The 16,801-nt window shown below is 31.3% G+C and overlaps 2 protein-coding genes across 13 annotated transcripts; one reads left to right on the top strand and one right to left on the bottom strand.

Moving 5' to 3' along the window:
• The first annotated feature begins 909 nt into the window (after positions 1–909).
• LOC137812409 (transcription factor TGA1-like) lies at positions 910–8,599 on the top strand. Of its 12 annotated transcripts, none has more exons than XM_068614365.1 (9): positions 910–1,050; positions 2,184–2,411; positions 2,502–2,576; positions 3,114–3,173; positions 3,265–3,342; positions 3,432–3,495; positions 4,180–4,451; positions 4,675–4,902; positions 8,099–8,599. In XM_068614365.1, exons 2-9 carry the CDS (start codon positions 2,238–2,240, stop codon positions 8,252–8,254), a joined length of 1,107 nt encoding a protein of 368 aa, XP_068470466.1. In that variant the 5' UTR covers positions 910–1,050; positions 2,184–2,237; the 3' UTR covers positions 8,255–8,599. The 12 variants fall into 12 exon arrangements, with proteins under 12 accessions (XP_068470466.1, XP_068470472.1, XP_068470469.1 ...); XM_068614371.1 differs by having other exon boundaries at positions 924–1,050; positions 3,265–3,321; XM_068614368.1 differs by having other exon boundaries at positions 941–1,050; positions 2,187–2,411.
• A 988-nt stretch (positions 8,600–9,587) lies between these two features.
• On the bottom strand, positions 9,588–13,353 carry LOC137812397 (alanine--glyoxylate aminotransferase 2 homolog 1, mitochondrial). The gene is made up of 9 exons (XM_068614355.1): positions 12,757–13,353; positions 12,004–12,234; positions 11,560–11,730; positions 11,106–11,249; positions 10,819–10,998; positions 10,338–10,563; positions 10,121–10,234; positions 9,944–10,030; positions 9,588–9,865 (listed from the first exon to the last, which is right to left on the bottom strand). Exons 1-9 carry the CDS (start codon positions 12,997–12,999, stop codon positions 9,822–9,824), a joined length of 1,440 nt encoding a protein of 479 aa, XP_068470456.1. The 5' UTR covers positions 13,000–13,353; the 3' UTR covers positions 9,588–9,821.
• Between the last annotated feature and the right edge of the window lie 3,448 nt (positions 13,354–16,801).

The raw sequence follows: 16,801 nt of genomic DNA on the forward strand, positions 1-16,801 counted from the left end.
TACTTAATTAATTTAATGTTTAAAGTGGAAAGGCCCCCGATTTTTTTGTATCTGATGGAACTTAATAAAATCCAGAAAAAGAAAAGTTAAGAATAAAAAGGGTAAACCATTGAAGATGCTGAGAGGAATTTATCCAAAGATGATTTTTCTGTACACAAAGTTGTTCTCCCATTGGCGTAATCGTAAAATGATGTCAGCAAGTGAGCCCCACCAATCTGCAGGATCTACCTGGTGCGCACATTAGTGGTAGTGGAAATGTGACCACCATCATGACTACGATGATGCTTTCGTATTCGTGTATGTGTGTGTGTGAAACCCTTGACTCTGTACCACAACACAAATCACACAACATCAGCAAACAAAAACAGACACGCACAAAAATACAACCCTCTCTAATTTTCAACACACCACGTCTCCCTGCCAGTTTTATTTTTCAATTAAAATAACATAAAGTTCAATTAACAAATAGTAGCCTCTACTTCATCAGACATTTTAATATTTCATTAGACATTTTAATAGCTATGTAATTAGTGTATGATGTACTATATTATCCATATGTAATTAATTTAATAATAATAGAATTTTATGATTAGTATTTTTATCCAATTAAATTGTAATTTGGAGAGACAAAACTCTTTATATATTTATATATTTCTTATATAAATTGGTGTAACCATACATATATTCTCATATATAAGAGAATAAGAAATCTCTCATCTTCTTACAATTTTTTATCATTTTTCATATTATGATAGGAAATTAGGGTGGATAATCACTTGGTTTGGGATTTTGGTTGTTTTTGGGTGGTGAGTCACAAAGCTAGAAAAACAGCTTCAAAACACAGTATTTCTCAAAGTAGCTTTCAAAGGTTTGGGTCATTAAAATAAAGAATTTTCCTTTTCTTTTCTTGTAATTTTAAAATTGAAAGATTTAACTGCCGAGGAAAACGAGGAAGGACCAGATACTACATAAATACATGACAGCTCTTTATGTTTTTGTTTTTTTGAAGTAGTTGCTTGTGTTGTGCGCTTTCTATGATCACCTTCACCGGTACTTTCTTTCTTCTCTTGCTTCTATAATCATTTTTTGTTTTTCTCTTTCAAAAAGTGTGCATACCGGTTTTGGCTTTGCTTTCACGTACGTACCAACACTTATGATTTTGGTTGTTGCCCTTTTTTGGACGAGGACTAGTAAGTAAGTATCCTAGAATCTATTGTGCGTTTTTTTGCTATCTATCTATCTTTGAACAAATTACAAAACTAAAACGTGGATCAGTCAAAAGAATTGATGCGTACTTTCTGCTGCTTTCTGTATTTGTGATCATCTCTACTTTCTTCGCACCCAAAGTTTGTATTTGTTTACCATATGTTTATCCTTGCTTTGCAACAAAATTAAGAAATTTGTCTCCTCTGTCCTTCACCCCCTGTTCAAAAAGTTTAAAACAATTGTACCCCACTGCTTCATTCTGGCTACCCTTTTGTGTCCTTTGTCACCTAAGCAAGAAAATTAATAGTATGTTTGGTTCCATGATTCAAACACAATTTTAAAATACTAATAGTGATAATTTCTACGTTTATGATTCTTTTTTCCCCCAATGGGTTTTAAAACACGCTATACATTCTAGAGTGTATTCAACTCAAACAAACTATTTGATGTCACAAACTTTTCCTCTGCTTCAGCTCTTACCAAACACAATCATCCAAATTTATGGCATATCCAGTGGGGATTTAGTTGTTTAATTAGTATTTCTTAAAATGCTCCCATCTCCTACTTTCATTTAATCCTGCTTCTAGATTGGTCACATCACAATGGAGGCTTGGAGATTTCTTTATTCTTCTGTTCTTACTAATCAAATTGACATTTTCTTCTCTACCCTGGTATGATTCCTTTTGATCAACTTCACTTGTTAATGTTGCATGCAAAAATATGATTAAGAAGTGTATGAAACAGTGCTACCATAAGGTTTCTTTAGTTGTATTCTTTCGTATAACATGGTAACAGCGGCACATTTCTGTACCTTACAACATTTCGGCACACGTGTCAGTCTTTAAATTTCTTCCATTCCAATTCTTATTTGTTTTCTTTTTGCTTTCTGATTGTTTATTATTATCTGAGGGAAATGTGCTTCTTTAATGCGTTTTATGATTGACTGAATTTTGAATCGTTTTATTAATTCTGAACAGCAGCATCTATATATGTATATGCATTGAATTGTTGCATCGATTAGTTCATAGAGCATGGATGCTTCATCCTCACAGTTTGTTTCCACAAGAAGAATGGAAGTGTATGATCCTATCCACCAACTTAGCATGTGGGAAGAAAATTTCAAAAGTAATGTTAATACTTTAACTGCATCCACCTCCATAATTGAAGAGCTGGACATGAAGTTAGATAATCAAGTTCAGGTGCAAGTAAGTTCACAAAATTTATACGTTTTCTTTGCAAATGATAATGCCTATTTTGTCTACTAATAAAGTTCTCTTTTGCTCTTGAATACCTAGTCAGAGGAGATTTCTCATGGAATATTTGGAACATCTGTGAACTACAACCAAGATCATAATAGACTAGCTGATAAGGTAAAACCAGGTTCTGTAGAACCCCTTTTTCCTAAAACAGCATAAAGGGGTTATTCTTCGAAATATTACTAATTTTGAATGGTTTGTACACTTATAACCGTTAAGTTCTAACTGTCTCAGAATACAGATACTTCTGTCCTTAGCTTCTCAAGAAGTTTCTTTTACTAGGAAATTTATATACTTAATGCCATACTTAGATATACTCTCACTTTGGTGGCCACATTCTATTGGGTGTTGTTTAATGTGATAAGTTTATTTAAGCCATTTCAAACAATAGACTTAATCTTAGTGATATTCAAGCGTGGAAGCCACACCATGTACTCTTTTCTTCTGCCTCCATCTTTACCTTTATGTAGAAATTGAGTGACATCAGAAAGTATTTTAGACCCTTGGACTCTAAGGAAACTGCATATGCACTGCAAATTAAGAGGTCCTCTGCTTCACAGTTTTGAATGTCTGACTTGTATTCATAACTTTTTTCTTCTTTTATGCTTATATGGTGAAAAAAGAAGCAATTTAACATGTTGAAACATGCAGACACAAAGGCGTCTTGCACAAAATCGAGAGGCTGCTCGGAAGAGTCGTTTGAGGAGAAAGGTTTGAAGATTTATGCATCGAAAGATATACTAAGCATGCAACAAGTGTTTACATATACTAATATCATGTGATTTCTGATGTTTTTTCACAGGCATACGTTCAGCAGTTGGAATCATGTCGTTTGAAGCTGATGCATTTAGAGCAAGAGGTAGATCATGCTAAACAACAGGTGTTTACTCATGGATCAATTTATATAGTTCCATTTTTTTCTTTTTCCCTCTTCTCTTGTGAATCTCTCTTGAGGCAACACAACTGCAGGGATTGTATATTGGTGACGGATTGGGTTCTAATAATTTGGGTTTTGCTGGCTCTGTAAATTCAGGTTTGTAGTTATTAAGCTGCTAGTGCTAGATAACTCTTGATTTTTCATTTAAATGTGATTATTACTTATTACATATCTCGATAGGTTAGTGCTGTCTTTTTTCAAAATTAATTTTATGAAGAACCAGTTTTTTTGTTCACTTATGCCTAAATCCTTTATCTTCTAGATCAACTTCTAAAATCTTCTTTTAGAAACTGCCTTCATAATGTATAGAGATATTATAACTTTCGGTCTGAAATAGTAAACAATTTTGAAACTAAGAATTTATTCATCTTCAGATGACAACTGCAATATCAAAGCTTAGTGTTATATTTACTTCACTATTTGTGTTGATATTTGCTGCAAAACTAGATTATCTAGTCTCAGAGATGAAAATCCTCAAAATTTGTGTTGTAATTCTTCTTCTACCTTTCTGCTTAAAATGGCATGATATTGCTCCAACAACCCAAACTCTTTTATTGTCAGTAGTTTGATACTGAAAATATCAAATACCATTGAAAATGAGTCTTGTACAATTCCCACAACCTAACTGCAAACCTTAAATTGTTTAGTAAACTTCAGAATCCGAAACTTCATTTTGGTTGATATTATAATTGTTTTCGGATTTCCTTAAGTATGTTTTTCTTGCAGTGTTACACTCTTTTTTTCCAACTATTTTGCACTCTAAAATTACTCAATGTACAGGAATAACAATTTTTAAGATGGAGTATGAACATTGGGTAGAGGAGCAAAATAGACATATCTTGGAAATGAGAACTGCTTTAAGTTCTCATATAGGTGACATACAACTGGGGAAACTTGTAAAAAGCATAATGGACCACTACTCCAAACTCTTTAGCATGAAATCTGCTGCTGCAAAAGCAGATGTTTTCTACGTTATGTCTGGCATGTGGATGACAACAGCTGAAAGATTTTTCTTGTGGATTGGAGGATTTCGCCCCTCTGAACTTCTAAAGGTGATGTTTGTTGTGTTAACATTTTGTTATATGTATGTGACCTCTAAGGTATTTCATATGATACTCACATATCATATATGCTAATCATGTTTATGCATGCAGTAAAGGTACAATCTTGATTTCAGTTCTTAAATTTTTTCACTTCTAACAGAAACAGTGATTAATTATTGACTTGAGTTTTATTACCACCATCTTATATATAATAAATTTATTATAATTGCAGGTTCTGGTCCCTCTGAGTGAACCTTTGACAGAGCAACAACGGTTTGATACATATGGCCTAGAAAAATCATGCCAACAAGCAGAAGATGCCCTTTCACAAGGTATGGAAAAACTTCAGCAAATGCTTGCTGACAGTGTTGGGCCAGGACACCTAGTTGAAGGAACTCACATTCCACAGATGGACACTGCAATGGAGAGGATGGAAGCTCTGGTGAGCTTTGTGAATCAGGTAATGTATGCTTCACTTTATTCACACCCCTTTCCTCATCAATTTAGTAACTTTTCTTTTCATTGCATCATCTTATCTCAATCAAATATGTCTTGCTTGTTGTTTTCTAAGTTTAACTTCTTCTACACTAGCACTCACACACATAACTTTTAACAAAACTATGATACAATTTTATAAACTTATTATGTGTGATAGTTTGTGATTAGATAATAATATAAAAGTGTATGCATTCTTAGTGCTTTTCTATTTGTCTACGGTTGGGATCATATCTTATGTGTGACATTATAAACTTTATGATTCTTTCCTCAATGATTTTGTAAAGATATATGTCAATTAAACACCAATGGAAACTTACGACTAACAAACCAATTGCATGATAATTAGTGAAATATTGGATTTTTGAGCAATGTACAATATCAACAGATTATCACAATCACAACCTTTTGGATGACACATACTACTCAAGCTTCTGGAAGTTGTTTAAATCACTTTATCTCACACTATTGACTATCACAATAGAACTTCACAACCTTTGGATGTCGCACACTCAAGTTTGTTAAAATTTGTTTAAATCACTTTAACTCACACACTATTGTTGTTGATCTTTACTCAATTTTTGCAAATGATCTAGACATGTTTTGTTCCTTCTTAGTATTCCACGACACATGAGAACAACAAAGTAATACAAACATCCTGTAAACGTCGCATAAGTGGACAACTAGCCCAATTTGAATCAAACCACCCATCTAAACTCTGGTCACTATGAACACGATGCATAATACCTCACCTAAGATTCTTCAAATATTTCAAAGCTTTGAGAGTCGCCTTCCAATGATCCTGAATCGGTTATTGCATAAATTGGGGGTAGAATATGGAATGAATGTGTAATACTCGTTCTGATGACAAACAAGTAAATCAAGTTTTTCAAAGAAAAATAATTTATTTGGCAAAGAAAAATTCCATATGATCTAAGGACTATCTGTAGACCAAAGAATTTTTTTAAAATGCTTTGGAGGAATTTTGGAAACCTCATGCCTATCCTTATGTGTGGACTAGTACACGGGCTTCATTATTGAACAAGATCTTTTGTAGAGACAATTATCGTAAAAAATTGTGTTTGTTCTAGAACTTTCCTAGGCTCTAATCTTCAAGCATGACTATAAGTAAACCACATAAGAAAACACAACAACATCTTTAACAAAAAAATCTTATAGTAATAAGTTTGTAGGTCATACTGATGTAATTCTTCTTGAGTGTTGGAATGGAATTGATGGAAGACATCGAAAAACTTGTAGAATTGTGGAGGAAGTACCGAATGGACATGAATGTTCTTGGTTTAGGTGGTTTAGGCCTTAGTTTTACAAGGTGCATGGGCCAAGGAAGAGGTTAGGTCAATTTCCATCATAGATAGAGACTTGGATAAAGTGTGCTGAGAATTTTAGAAACACAATTTCATATATCAATAAAGTCTATAAATTACAAGAGGGGAGTCTCTTATTAATAATCTAAAGAGACTCCTAAAAATGACTAATGAGTTTTCAAAAATACTCTCCATTCCTAGCATGCCATGTGACCATCTTATGTATAGAAAACTCTCCATTCCTAGCTTACCTTGTGGCAATCCTATTTACAATAAGTTCTACATTCATAACTTGCCATGTATCTTTGAATGATTGGAGAGTCATGGAAGGAGGCGCCAACTTTACTCTTAAGGAGCTTGAAGAGTCAACATGCAAAGAAGAGGCCTCCAAGGTAGTCTTAGTTTGGAGAGAAAGATATTCATATTCTAAAGTTTGCTATGAAATACAAAGCTACAAAACTAGAAGATTTTGATTGAACATTGGAGGAAAGTCTTATGAATATTTTTTCCTTTCTCTATTCTTCTAGCCATAGCACGAGTGATTTGTCCTGTGTAGATTTTGGTAGATGGTCCTCCATCACTTACTTATATGTTGTTCAACTTATTTATTTTCATAAAATGGGGGATTCTATTGAACACTTGATTGTTCTCTCTCAAACATGAATATTTTTTACATTGGTACACTCTCTTAAGGAAAAACATTTTTTAACAAAAAAGGGTTCAATAAAAACACATTATTCACCACAATAGAACACACTTGTCTAAAAGTTCTATTAGGAAAATTCTTAGTATTCTCAATGCAAGGGATCCATAAATCTAGATTCATCATTCATTTCATATTTTATTCATTTGAGTCATTTATCAAGACAAACCATTAATTTTGGTACCAGGACAAATTCTCCACCAATTTCTCTTGTTTTACCACAATGAAATATTACAAAATATTTTTACCTAAAATATGAAAATTTAATTAGGGGAAACTATTCTAAAAATATATATAAATATGTATCTTATTCTCAAAAGAATGTATTAATAATAATATCTTAATAAAAACCAAGATGTTTATAAAATAACTTTATCTTCATTTCTACCTTTATAAGTTGTTTCCGAGTACATTTAAAGGTATTTAGATGTTTAAGCATTTTGATTATGTGTATTCCAACTTTAGTATGGTTATTATCTCATACAATTCTTCTTTATAGTATAAATTTCCAGTAATCAATTTAATCGAACATGTCTCTGATGCAAATAACAACTTTCCTTCAATTCAATCTTATAATTCCCTTTAACTATGCGAGTTTTGATGTAATTATTAGGATGTGTAACAATTTATGATGTTAGCATGAAAACCTTCTAAAAATATTTGTAAATCACAAAACCTAATCCAAAAAGTTCATATTACAGTGGTATCATCTCTAATACCATAAGATTTCCCAATAGTCTGAATCTAAGGATCAAATACAAGATTTTTTTCAACAGTACATAACGTAAAAGGCTTACACACTCTTTTTCTCTGAAAGGCTTTTCTTTCCTCTTCACTTTCAGACTCTTAGATCTGTAAGTGGTAATGAAGACTTCAGCTTCACCTTCTTAAAGTTTTGTATCTACACAGTCTTAGAACCCTAAACCTTTGTGAATTATGTTTTTAAATCAATTATGGAGAAACTCTAACAGAAAACAATACTGATCCAAGTAATAAACATGTTGCATGAGTATTCAGCGACACGTCTTTACATGCTAACATTCTATTAATCTATAAGCACATATATATCTTGATTATAGGTTAAACAAGTTTAAAAAGTTAAACTTCTGCTAAACCAAAGTTTCTTGATACAGGCTGATCATCTACGACAAGAAACCTTGCGGCAAATGTATCGAATACTTAGCATACGTGAGATTGGTCAGTTTCTGGTTGTTCTAGGAGAATATTTTCAACGCTTAAGGGCTTTGAGCAAACTTTGGGCTAATCGTTCTCAAGAATCACTTGCTTAGGGCTGTTTTAGTTGGAGGTATAGGAAGAAATAGCCCTTGCTAAGTCATCAACAAACACCACTGAACAATAAACTTATCATCAAGTGTCTATATCATTATCAAAACCATGTTCTTCGGCTGCTCACATTTTTCCAGCACTGAGAAGTTGTAAATAGGTGTTTCTCACATTTCATATCATATTTGGTTATGTCAAATGTGTATAATATAGAATAGCAGAGCAAAATGTTTTCAAATCTGCACAATCCTTTTGTGTTCTTTCTGATATACATAGAAATTATTTAAGAATTTAAGAAGAAGACTATATTGAAAGTTGAAGTATGTTAATTTAATATGTTTATGACTTAATTTTTTTTTTCAAAATACCATTTTCTTCTTTGGTAATCAATTTAATATTAATACGAATGTTTTAATTTTTTATAAATAAGAATGATACTCCCATGACTTTTGAAAAATAAAACAAAAAGATACTCCAAAAGAGAGTAGTGTTTTATTAGAAAACCACCAAATTAATTCCTTTAAATATGAAACTGACAAATTGGCTTTTACATCGATAAGTTCTCCTTTTAAGTAATAAAGTAAGCAAATAATCAATGTATTTGTTTTACGGTCACAATTTATTTATACAAATATGACTCAATATTTGACATTTCACATTTAGAATTGAGATAAATAATAAATTTATCACTTAGAATTGATCATTTTAAATATTTAAATTCATTTTTTCAAGATAGCACTTTAGTTAAATTTTTAAACAGTGATGCATATTTTAGAACAAATTCATTTTTTATTATTAAATTACACAAAAAAAAAAGTAAATAGAAAATGTACGATAGAGAAGTGCACTCCTAAAACACAACATATAATCATCCCAAAATATTAATAAAGTATTATCATAATATATACAATACATAGTAGTTTATTAAAGAAAATACTGAAATATAGAAATTAATTAAAAATTTCTAATGCAGTTATGATGCAACTATCTTCTCTAGATACCAAACCATAGTATTCAAAATTAAATTTTTTAATCAAACTTTTAATTATCTTTTCAAATACAATATAAAAAATTAAATTTTACTTTCTAGTTTTTATTAAAATTATTTCTTATACTATATACACCATCAATTAAAGTATATTCTTAATAATATTAAAATAATATTAAAAATATATAAAATAAATCATTAAAATACTTTACTAATTTAATAAACTAATATAAAAACAAAAATCATAAACTATTAAATGCGTGTTAGGTTTGACGTTTAAAGTCTAGTATATAGTAGATTCACGTTTTGATCTGATGCGCGTTCAACGCGCCGTAAGAAGAAGCTATTCATTGGAGCAAGTAATTGATTTTGTCTTTTTCTTATATGGATTTAAGCACACATTGCTCTTGAATGCAAACCTTTTGATGCAAACATTACTCTTTTCAGTGAAGGGAGGGGAACACCCTCCACTTCGCAATGGGGAAAACACTACATTCATTATTCAAGGTGATTCGTTTCTGTGAACTAAAGTTGTTGCCTTCAAACTTATTTTGGTTCCCTTGTTCGAGATTTCTTTCATCTGCTCACAACTTTGATAAAGAGTAGTCCAAGGCATCCACAAGATAATCTGCACACAAGGACACTCATTGAAATGACAGTGCAAAGCTTCAAAAAATAAAATGTGGAACCTGCAAGTATATTATACCTGAATCATCTTTGGTGAAACACATTGGTGGCTTGATCCGGAAAACGTTTCCATGGATTCCTCCTTTCCCCACTAGAACACCAAGCTCTTCAATGTTGTATACAACAAACAAAGATATCATTAGACAGATATTTTGGAAAAGAAAGCTTCAGAGTCATAAAACGGTTTTGGTCAAACCTCTAAGTTTTTCAAACACAACAGCAGTTTCAGCCTTTGCAGGTGTCTTGTCTTTACGGTCAGTAACCATCTCTACCCCCACCATTAAGCCTCTTCCCCTCACGTTTCCGATAACTGACACATTGTATTTACAGTGATAATGAGAATAATCAACCAAAAAAAGCAGAAACATTGTTGCTAATAAGGCCTTGTTTGTGTTAAATTCAAGACAACATACTTTCATGTCTTTGCTGAAGCACTCTCAAACGCTCAAGCAAGTGAGAGCCAACTTCAGCACAATGAGCTTGACGCTTCTCCTTTTCAAGAACCCTGAGCACGGCAAGTCCACCAGCAGAACAAACAGGGTTCCCACCAAATGTATTAAAATGAATCTTCTGTGACATCACACTAGCTATTTCTGGAGTTGTAACTACAGCTCCTAATGGCAGACCATTGCCAATTCCCTGATACAAATTAACACTAGATATGACAGAATATACGACATAAAAGTTAGAACAAAATAAAATATACAATGAAATATGGCAGAAAAAGTGTATACTTAGTGGAAACATCACAATAACAAAACATCTTATACCGAAAAATAAAGAAAAAACAAAAGGCTGTGCTAGAAAATAATAATGCATTAAGAAACCTCATGAGATACAAATATGTTGCACTTCACGAAATGGTAAAACAAACAATGAGATGATGGTATAGACCTTTGCCATGGTAACTATGTCAGGAATGACACCCTGTGTCTCAAATCCCCAATAATGGCTTCCGGTTCGGCCAAAACCAGTTTGAACTTCATCGGCAATGCAGACACCACCAGCCTTATGTACAATATCATAAACAAGTTTCAAATACCCAGGTGCCAGTTCAACTGCTCCTCCAACTCCCTACAATAAGCCATGAACAAAGGTAAACAAAACAAAAAGAAAAGCCAAAGGGGTGTTTTAACACCGCTTTAAAAATTAAACTCAAACATGATATGAATTATACATACCTGAATTGTTTCAGCTATAAATCCAGCAACTTTTCCTGAAGTTCCATAATCAATATGATCCTGGACATCCACTGCATAACTAGCAGCATCTGCACCAAAGGCTCCACGATATGGATCTGGATTTATAACGTGATGAACATGACCCTAAAAGGTTTAAATCCTTGTTAAGAATAATTACATTGCACCGGATTTAAATAGATAAACAGCACATTCACGATTGTACAATATGATTAGACTACAATAGTTTTTGCAAGATGTTGACAAGGAATACAAATTCACAACAGCTTCTAGCACTAAGTTCTTGAGGAAGAAAAAGGGTTTCACACTCCCCTCTCATAGTTAGCGGTTACATAATAATACTGCAGCAGCCAATAATTCTGATTGAAATTCAAAATTGCCGTGTAGAAACAACAATGACCAATTGAAAAGTTGTGATTACAATATTCAGACAAACCTCTGGAATTGGATATTTCCACGTGTTTAGAGCAGTCAAACCAAGTGTATTAGAACTCCCCCCATGATACGCATTTCTCAAAGAAATCATACCAAGACTACCAGTATATAAACGGGCCATCATCATTGCTAATTCATTTGCTTCTGAACCAGAATTTACAAAATACACAACCTGCAATTGAAAATCATATTTTTGAATGTCAGCAATTAGGATCCTCACAGAAAGAAATATAGCACATTAAAATACTAAATATTTCATTTCTGAAATCAATGACAAGAAATTATTAACTGACAAGAAATAAAACAGATATCAACGATAACATGGAAAAAATGTCACATTTTCGAGGCATCATGGTAATGCTAAATTATTGGTATCAGACATTTTAATAAGGGGAGGTATAATGGAATGACAAGGTCAAAGATTCCAGGACCATGAAAAACAGACCTTAAGGTTTCCAGGCATTTTTGATGCCAAAGCCTCAGCAAAATCACCTATTGTATGGTTTAGATATATGGTTGTTGCATGCTGCAGAAGTTTACTCTGCTCCGTTGTGGCATTCAATATTTCAGGGTGGCAATGTCCGCAAGAAACAGTGACTATCCCCGCAAAAGCATCAAGATAACGCCTCCCACTGTCATCATAAAGATACTGCATCTTCCCCTCCACTATATTCAGCTAAACACACACATTCAAATTTTGCATCACACATCAGTTACGACAAATAATTCCTTAAAAGGAAAATAAAATGAAAAATGAAAAAGCAACATCAAGGATCTGTTTCGTTCGCTTCAAACATTCTATATTTTTAAAATTTATTTTCCGAAACAATCACACACTACACAAACATTAAATTCCTCATCCAGAATCTACGAAGTTTTGAGAAATGTTCTTATTTTAATACACACAAAAAGTTCCACATTGTGATTAAAACCCAAAAATAGAAACGAACAGAAAGAAGAGGGAGACATCTTCTCATGCCCTTCTGTTTTCTTCGAAAGGTTTCAGAAAAACTGAAGCGCGTTTTTCAATGCGCTTATGAGAAAAACAACCCTCAGAAAACATTACGCAAACCATAAAATCCATGCATGTCCAGAAACGCATCGACTTCCACATATATCACAATTCCACGCTACGAAAAAAAAAAACAAAAAGGTTTGGAGGATGCTAAGGTGGTAGGTGTCAATTTCGGAGACTCACGGGTTTCTGATAGTAGTGGAACAGGGAAGGACCGAGGAACGTTTTGCGCTTTGCGAAGACTTCGTCGGCGGAGGGACCGTTGTAGGGAGCAGGTTGGTGATCGAACGGCGGCAGCTGCTGCGGCGGCGTGATGGCAGTATCGGCGGCGGCGGCAGCAGCAGCGGAGGGTCGGAGAGACGAAAAGGAGGCGCGGTGGCTGGCGACCGCAATGGTTGTCTTGAGAGAGCTCTGCATCTTCGCCATGGTTGCGATATTTTCGATAAACTGAACGCAAACTATAAGGCTTGAATATTATTATGGTGTTATTTATTATCGGCGTGTTTGGATTGTGGCGAGTCACGAGTTACATTGACACGTTAGATTGTGGGCGGATACAACTCAGAGAGAGAGAAGGTGAAGCTTATGGTTGCATGTGCATTTTGAATGAAGTGAAACTCAACAAAAAAGTACTTTCACTCTTCAACAAAACACCCACTCTGTAATTCATTAATAATATAATATTAATATAATTTTAAGTAAAATTTTTAAAAACTATACTTAAAATATTAATATTGTAATTATTAAGTGATGTTTTTTTTATAGAAAATGCAAAAGATCAGTTCCAGAAACTGAATTTTTCTTGTTTTATTTGGTGTCCTTGATGGGAGAGAGAATGCACTGTGAGTTGGAGAGGAATCTACGCAGTCCCCACATCGAAAGGAACAATTATATTTTAGTTACGATGTTTATCTCTCTCTCAAGTCATGATCTGGTGTTTCACTTGAAGCTTTGATTACAACAATCACCTAAAGCTTTCAATATTCTTAAAACGGCACAATCTCAACTTTTAAACCTTTTTTAAACTCTTCCTCATATAAACAATATACCTTTTTACTTACAAAACTCCAATTAAAATTTATATTTTAGATGATCTTTTTTGGATTCTAATCATTTTAAATTTTTCCTTTAATACAGCAACGTACTGATTATTAAAAATTAAATACATTTTCAATTACCTCAATTATTAATTATTAATGGAGTCAAACGAAATTAATACTCTTTTACTATTTACTTTATATATCAAAATTGTATCTTTTTATCGTGTTAAAAATAAAATATATAAATACTTATTTTTGTAGAACTCACTACTTATCTTAAGAACTTTGTATTCCTTAAAAAACAATACTCATTCCACTTTCTCTTCCCCTAGAGTGGTATTTTTCATATTAATTATTTTGTTCATAAATATAATTCATAACTAATAAACATCCTATTTTTTTAATATAATATGCTAATTGAACTTAATAAATGTATGTATGGTTATGTATATATATTTGTTAAATTTATTAAATATAATGTTTTATTCCATAAATTTTATGTCAAAGGTCCATATTGATTGAATGAGTGCAATAATTTACTATAAGAAAACTACTAAATATAAATCAATCTTAAATATGAAAAATAATTAATTTGTATATTAATTAAATTAGATATTATATTAGAGATTAAAAAATTATTAATATTTAAAATAATTTTATTATTAATAAAATTTACAAAATAATTTTTAAATTAGTATTTAATTATTAAAATTTTAATGATTAATTAATTTATATTTTAGAATTAGTATTAGAATTTTGATAATTTAAAATTTTTATTAATAATAAAAATTATTTTATTTATCAATAATTTTTTAAATATCTAAAATAATATTAATTTAGTCAATAACTATTTATTTTTTATCTCTAAAATTAATTTTTATTTACTAATTATTTTTAATGATCTGTCATAAAATTCTCAATATATTTTTAATTTCTATGGACTAATTTCTTTTCATAATTTATATTTTTAATTATTATAAATTTAACTATATTAAAAAAATTCTATAAAGTAAATAAGAGATAGAAAATCATTAAATAAAAATTAATTTTAGAATCCAAAATAATTCAATATCAATATTATAAAAATAAATAAATGTCCTCTGTAAAGGTGACGAAACAACAACATCAATACTAAAAAAATAATAAATCTCTTTCAAAAAAAAATAGACTACTCTTAAATAACAATAAATGTGACAACTACAAACCAAAATAATCATTAAATAAAAAAATAAAACGAAAAAGAGAAAAAACTTAAGGGAATAAAGATAAATGGCCAGAAACACGTGGGTGCACAACATTTTCTTCTCTTCTAAGTCTAAAATAGCCAAATTTGCGCGTTTGTAAAAGGTGGCTTAGTTTAAATACATAACAATTGTGTAGTTAAAGCAATAATTTTTTTATGATTGTTTAAATGATCATTTTTATTTTATTTTATTATATCAGTCAATTAAATTGGTTTTATTTTTCATATTCCTTTCTTCTAATAATCTAATTTTTATTATATATTTTTGTTCTTCTTTTCACTATTTATCCCAATTAAAGACTAGACGTTTCAAAATCTTGCTTTCGTTTTTTGATAATTTATTTATAGTTAGGAGATAATGGTCGTTTAAGTCCAACTAATCTGAACTTTAAATTTAAAATAAACGGTGAGTGGATTAGGTAAAACGTCGACTTAACTATAAGATAAAGAAAATAATATAAAATATCGTAAGGAAGATATATATACAAAAGAAAAGATATATAATAAACAAAAACATTTCACATGTTTTTTTATAGATACACGAGTAATAAAAAAAAAGATAACAAAGAACTTCTTCATAACAATGAATTAAAGAACATTTAACAAATACATAAAATAATCTTTCCATTAAAAAAGGTATTTGTTAGTGTGAGCACAAGGTCAAATCCCTTTAAAATATTGAAAAAAAATTGAAATGCGTTGAAAAAGTCGTAAAATAATCAAAGGATAAGATTTGCGAACGTAAAATGAAAGTGATCGGTGAACGGCGAAAGAAACATTGTGCGAGCAGTGTGGCAGAGAAGATGGAGTTGATTGTGACTATGACATACAGTAGCAGTTGTTGGAGTCCACAAAATAATCCTGTGCTTCCTTCTTTTGTCCTCATGGATAAGATCAATGAATCAACAATGAATCAGAAATTGTTGGATTGTTTATGATGCTCCTCCCCCCACCTAATTCTACCCTCGTCTATCTGTAAGACAGCTACTTGGATTACAAGAATCACACCAAACATTATCTAATAATTCAAATCTTAATCATCTTCCTAAGCATGATTAAGTTCTAAACATATACGTCATGTTTTTTCTTTCGTGTCATTTTCATAAAAAAATAAATGGTAACATGTTGCTGAATTTGGTTTAGGTCTGATTCTTTAGTGTATATTTGAGTGCTTGTAACGTGAGATGATAAAGAAAATAGCTCACAAATCCACATGTCTAATAGTAAAAATATTTAATTTTAAATTAGTATTAAAAGAAGTACATAATATATAGATCAAATAACTAGGAATGGTAATTAAAATAAATAAATCATTACACTATTTTCCTCCTGGGACCTTGTTTGTTGGGATGCACTTCAATGAGAAAGAAGGAGTGCATGATGCAATCAAGAGGTTCCACATAGTAAATTATTACACTTAACTATGACACATTTGAACTAATTTAAATTAAGAGTGAAATGTGTTCATCCACTGAAACTTGAATTGTAAACTAATATTGCAGATCACATAGAAAAATTAGGAGATTAAAAAGGTGAAAGGTGCACACACTTAAACTTGCTTATTTTGTGAACTAAAATTGCAGATCACAGAGAAATATTAGGAGATTAAAAAGATGAAAAGTAAAAAATCTCAGCATTCACACAATATTAGTATAAGCCATGCTACATATTGTTGAAGCCTCAGGAATCCTATTTAATAGTATTGTTCACACAAAGGTTTGACATTTTCAATACTATTTCAATCCAATTGAAAAAAATCATTAAATAAAAAATAATTATTCAATAAAAATATTTTTATTTAATGATTTTTTTAGTGCGATACCGTTTAAAAAAAAAATTAACAATTCCACTAAAGTAAACAATAGGAGGAGTAATAATTTCTAACCTTCTTTCCATTATTACTTTTGTTGTTATTTAACTATTTCAATATCATTTCTATTCTCGT

Source organism: Phaseolus vulgaris, chromosome 2, assembly GCF_000499845.2.
Source record: "Phaseolus vulgaris cultivar G19833 chromosome 2, P. vulgaris v2.0, whole genome shotgun sequence".
Taxonomy (NCBI): Eukaryota; Viridiplantae; Streptophyta; class Magnoliopsida; order Fabales; family Fabaceae; genus Phaseolus; species Phaseolus vulgaris.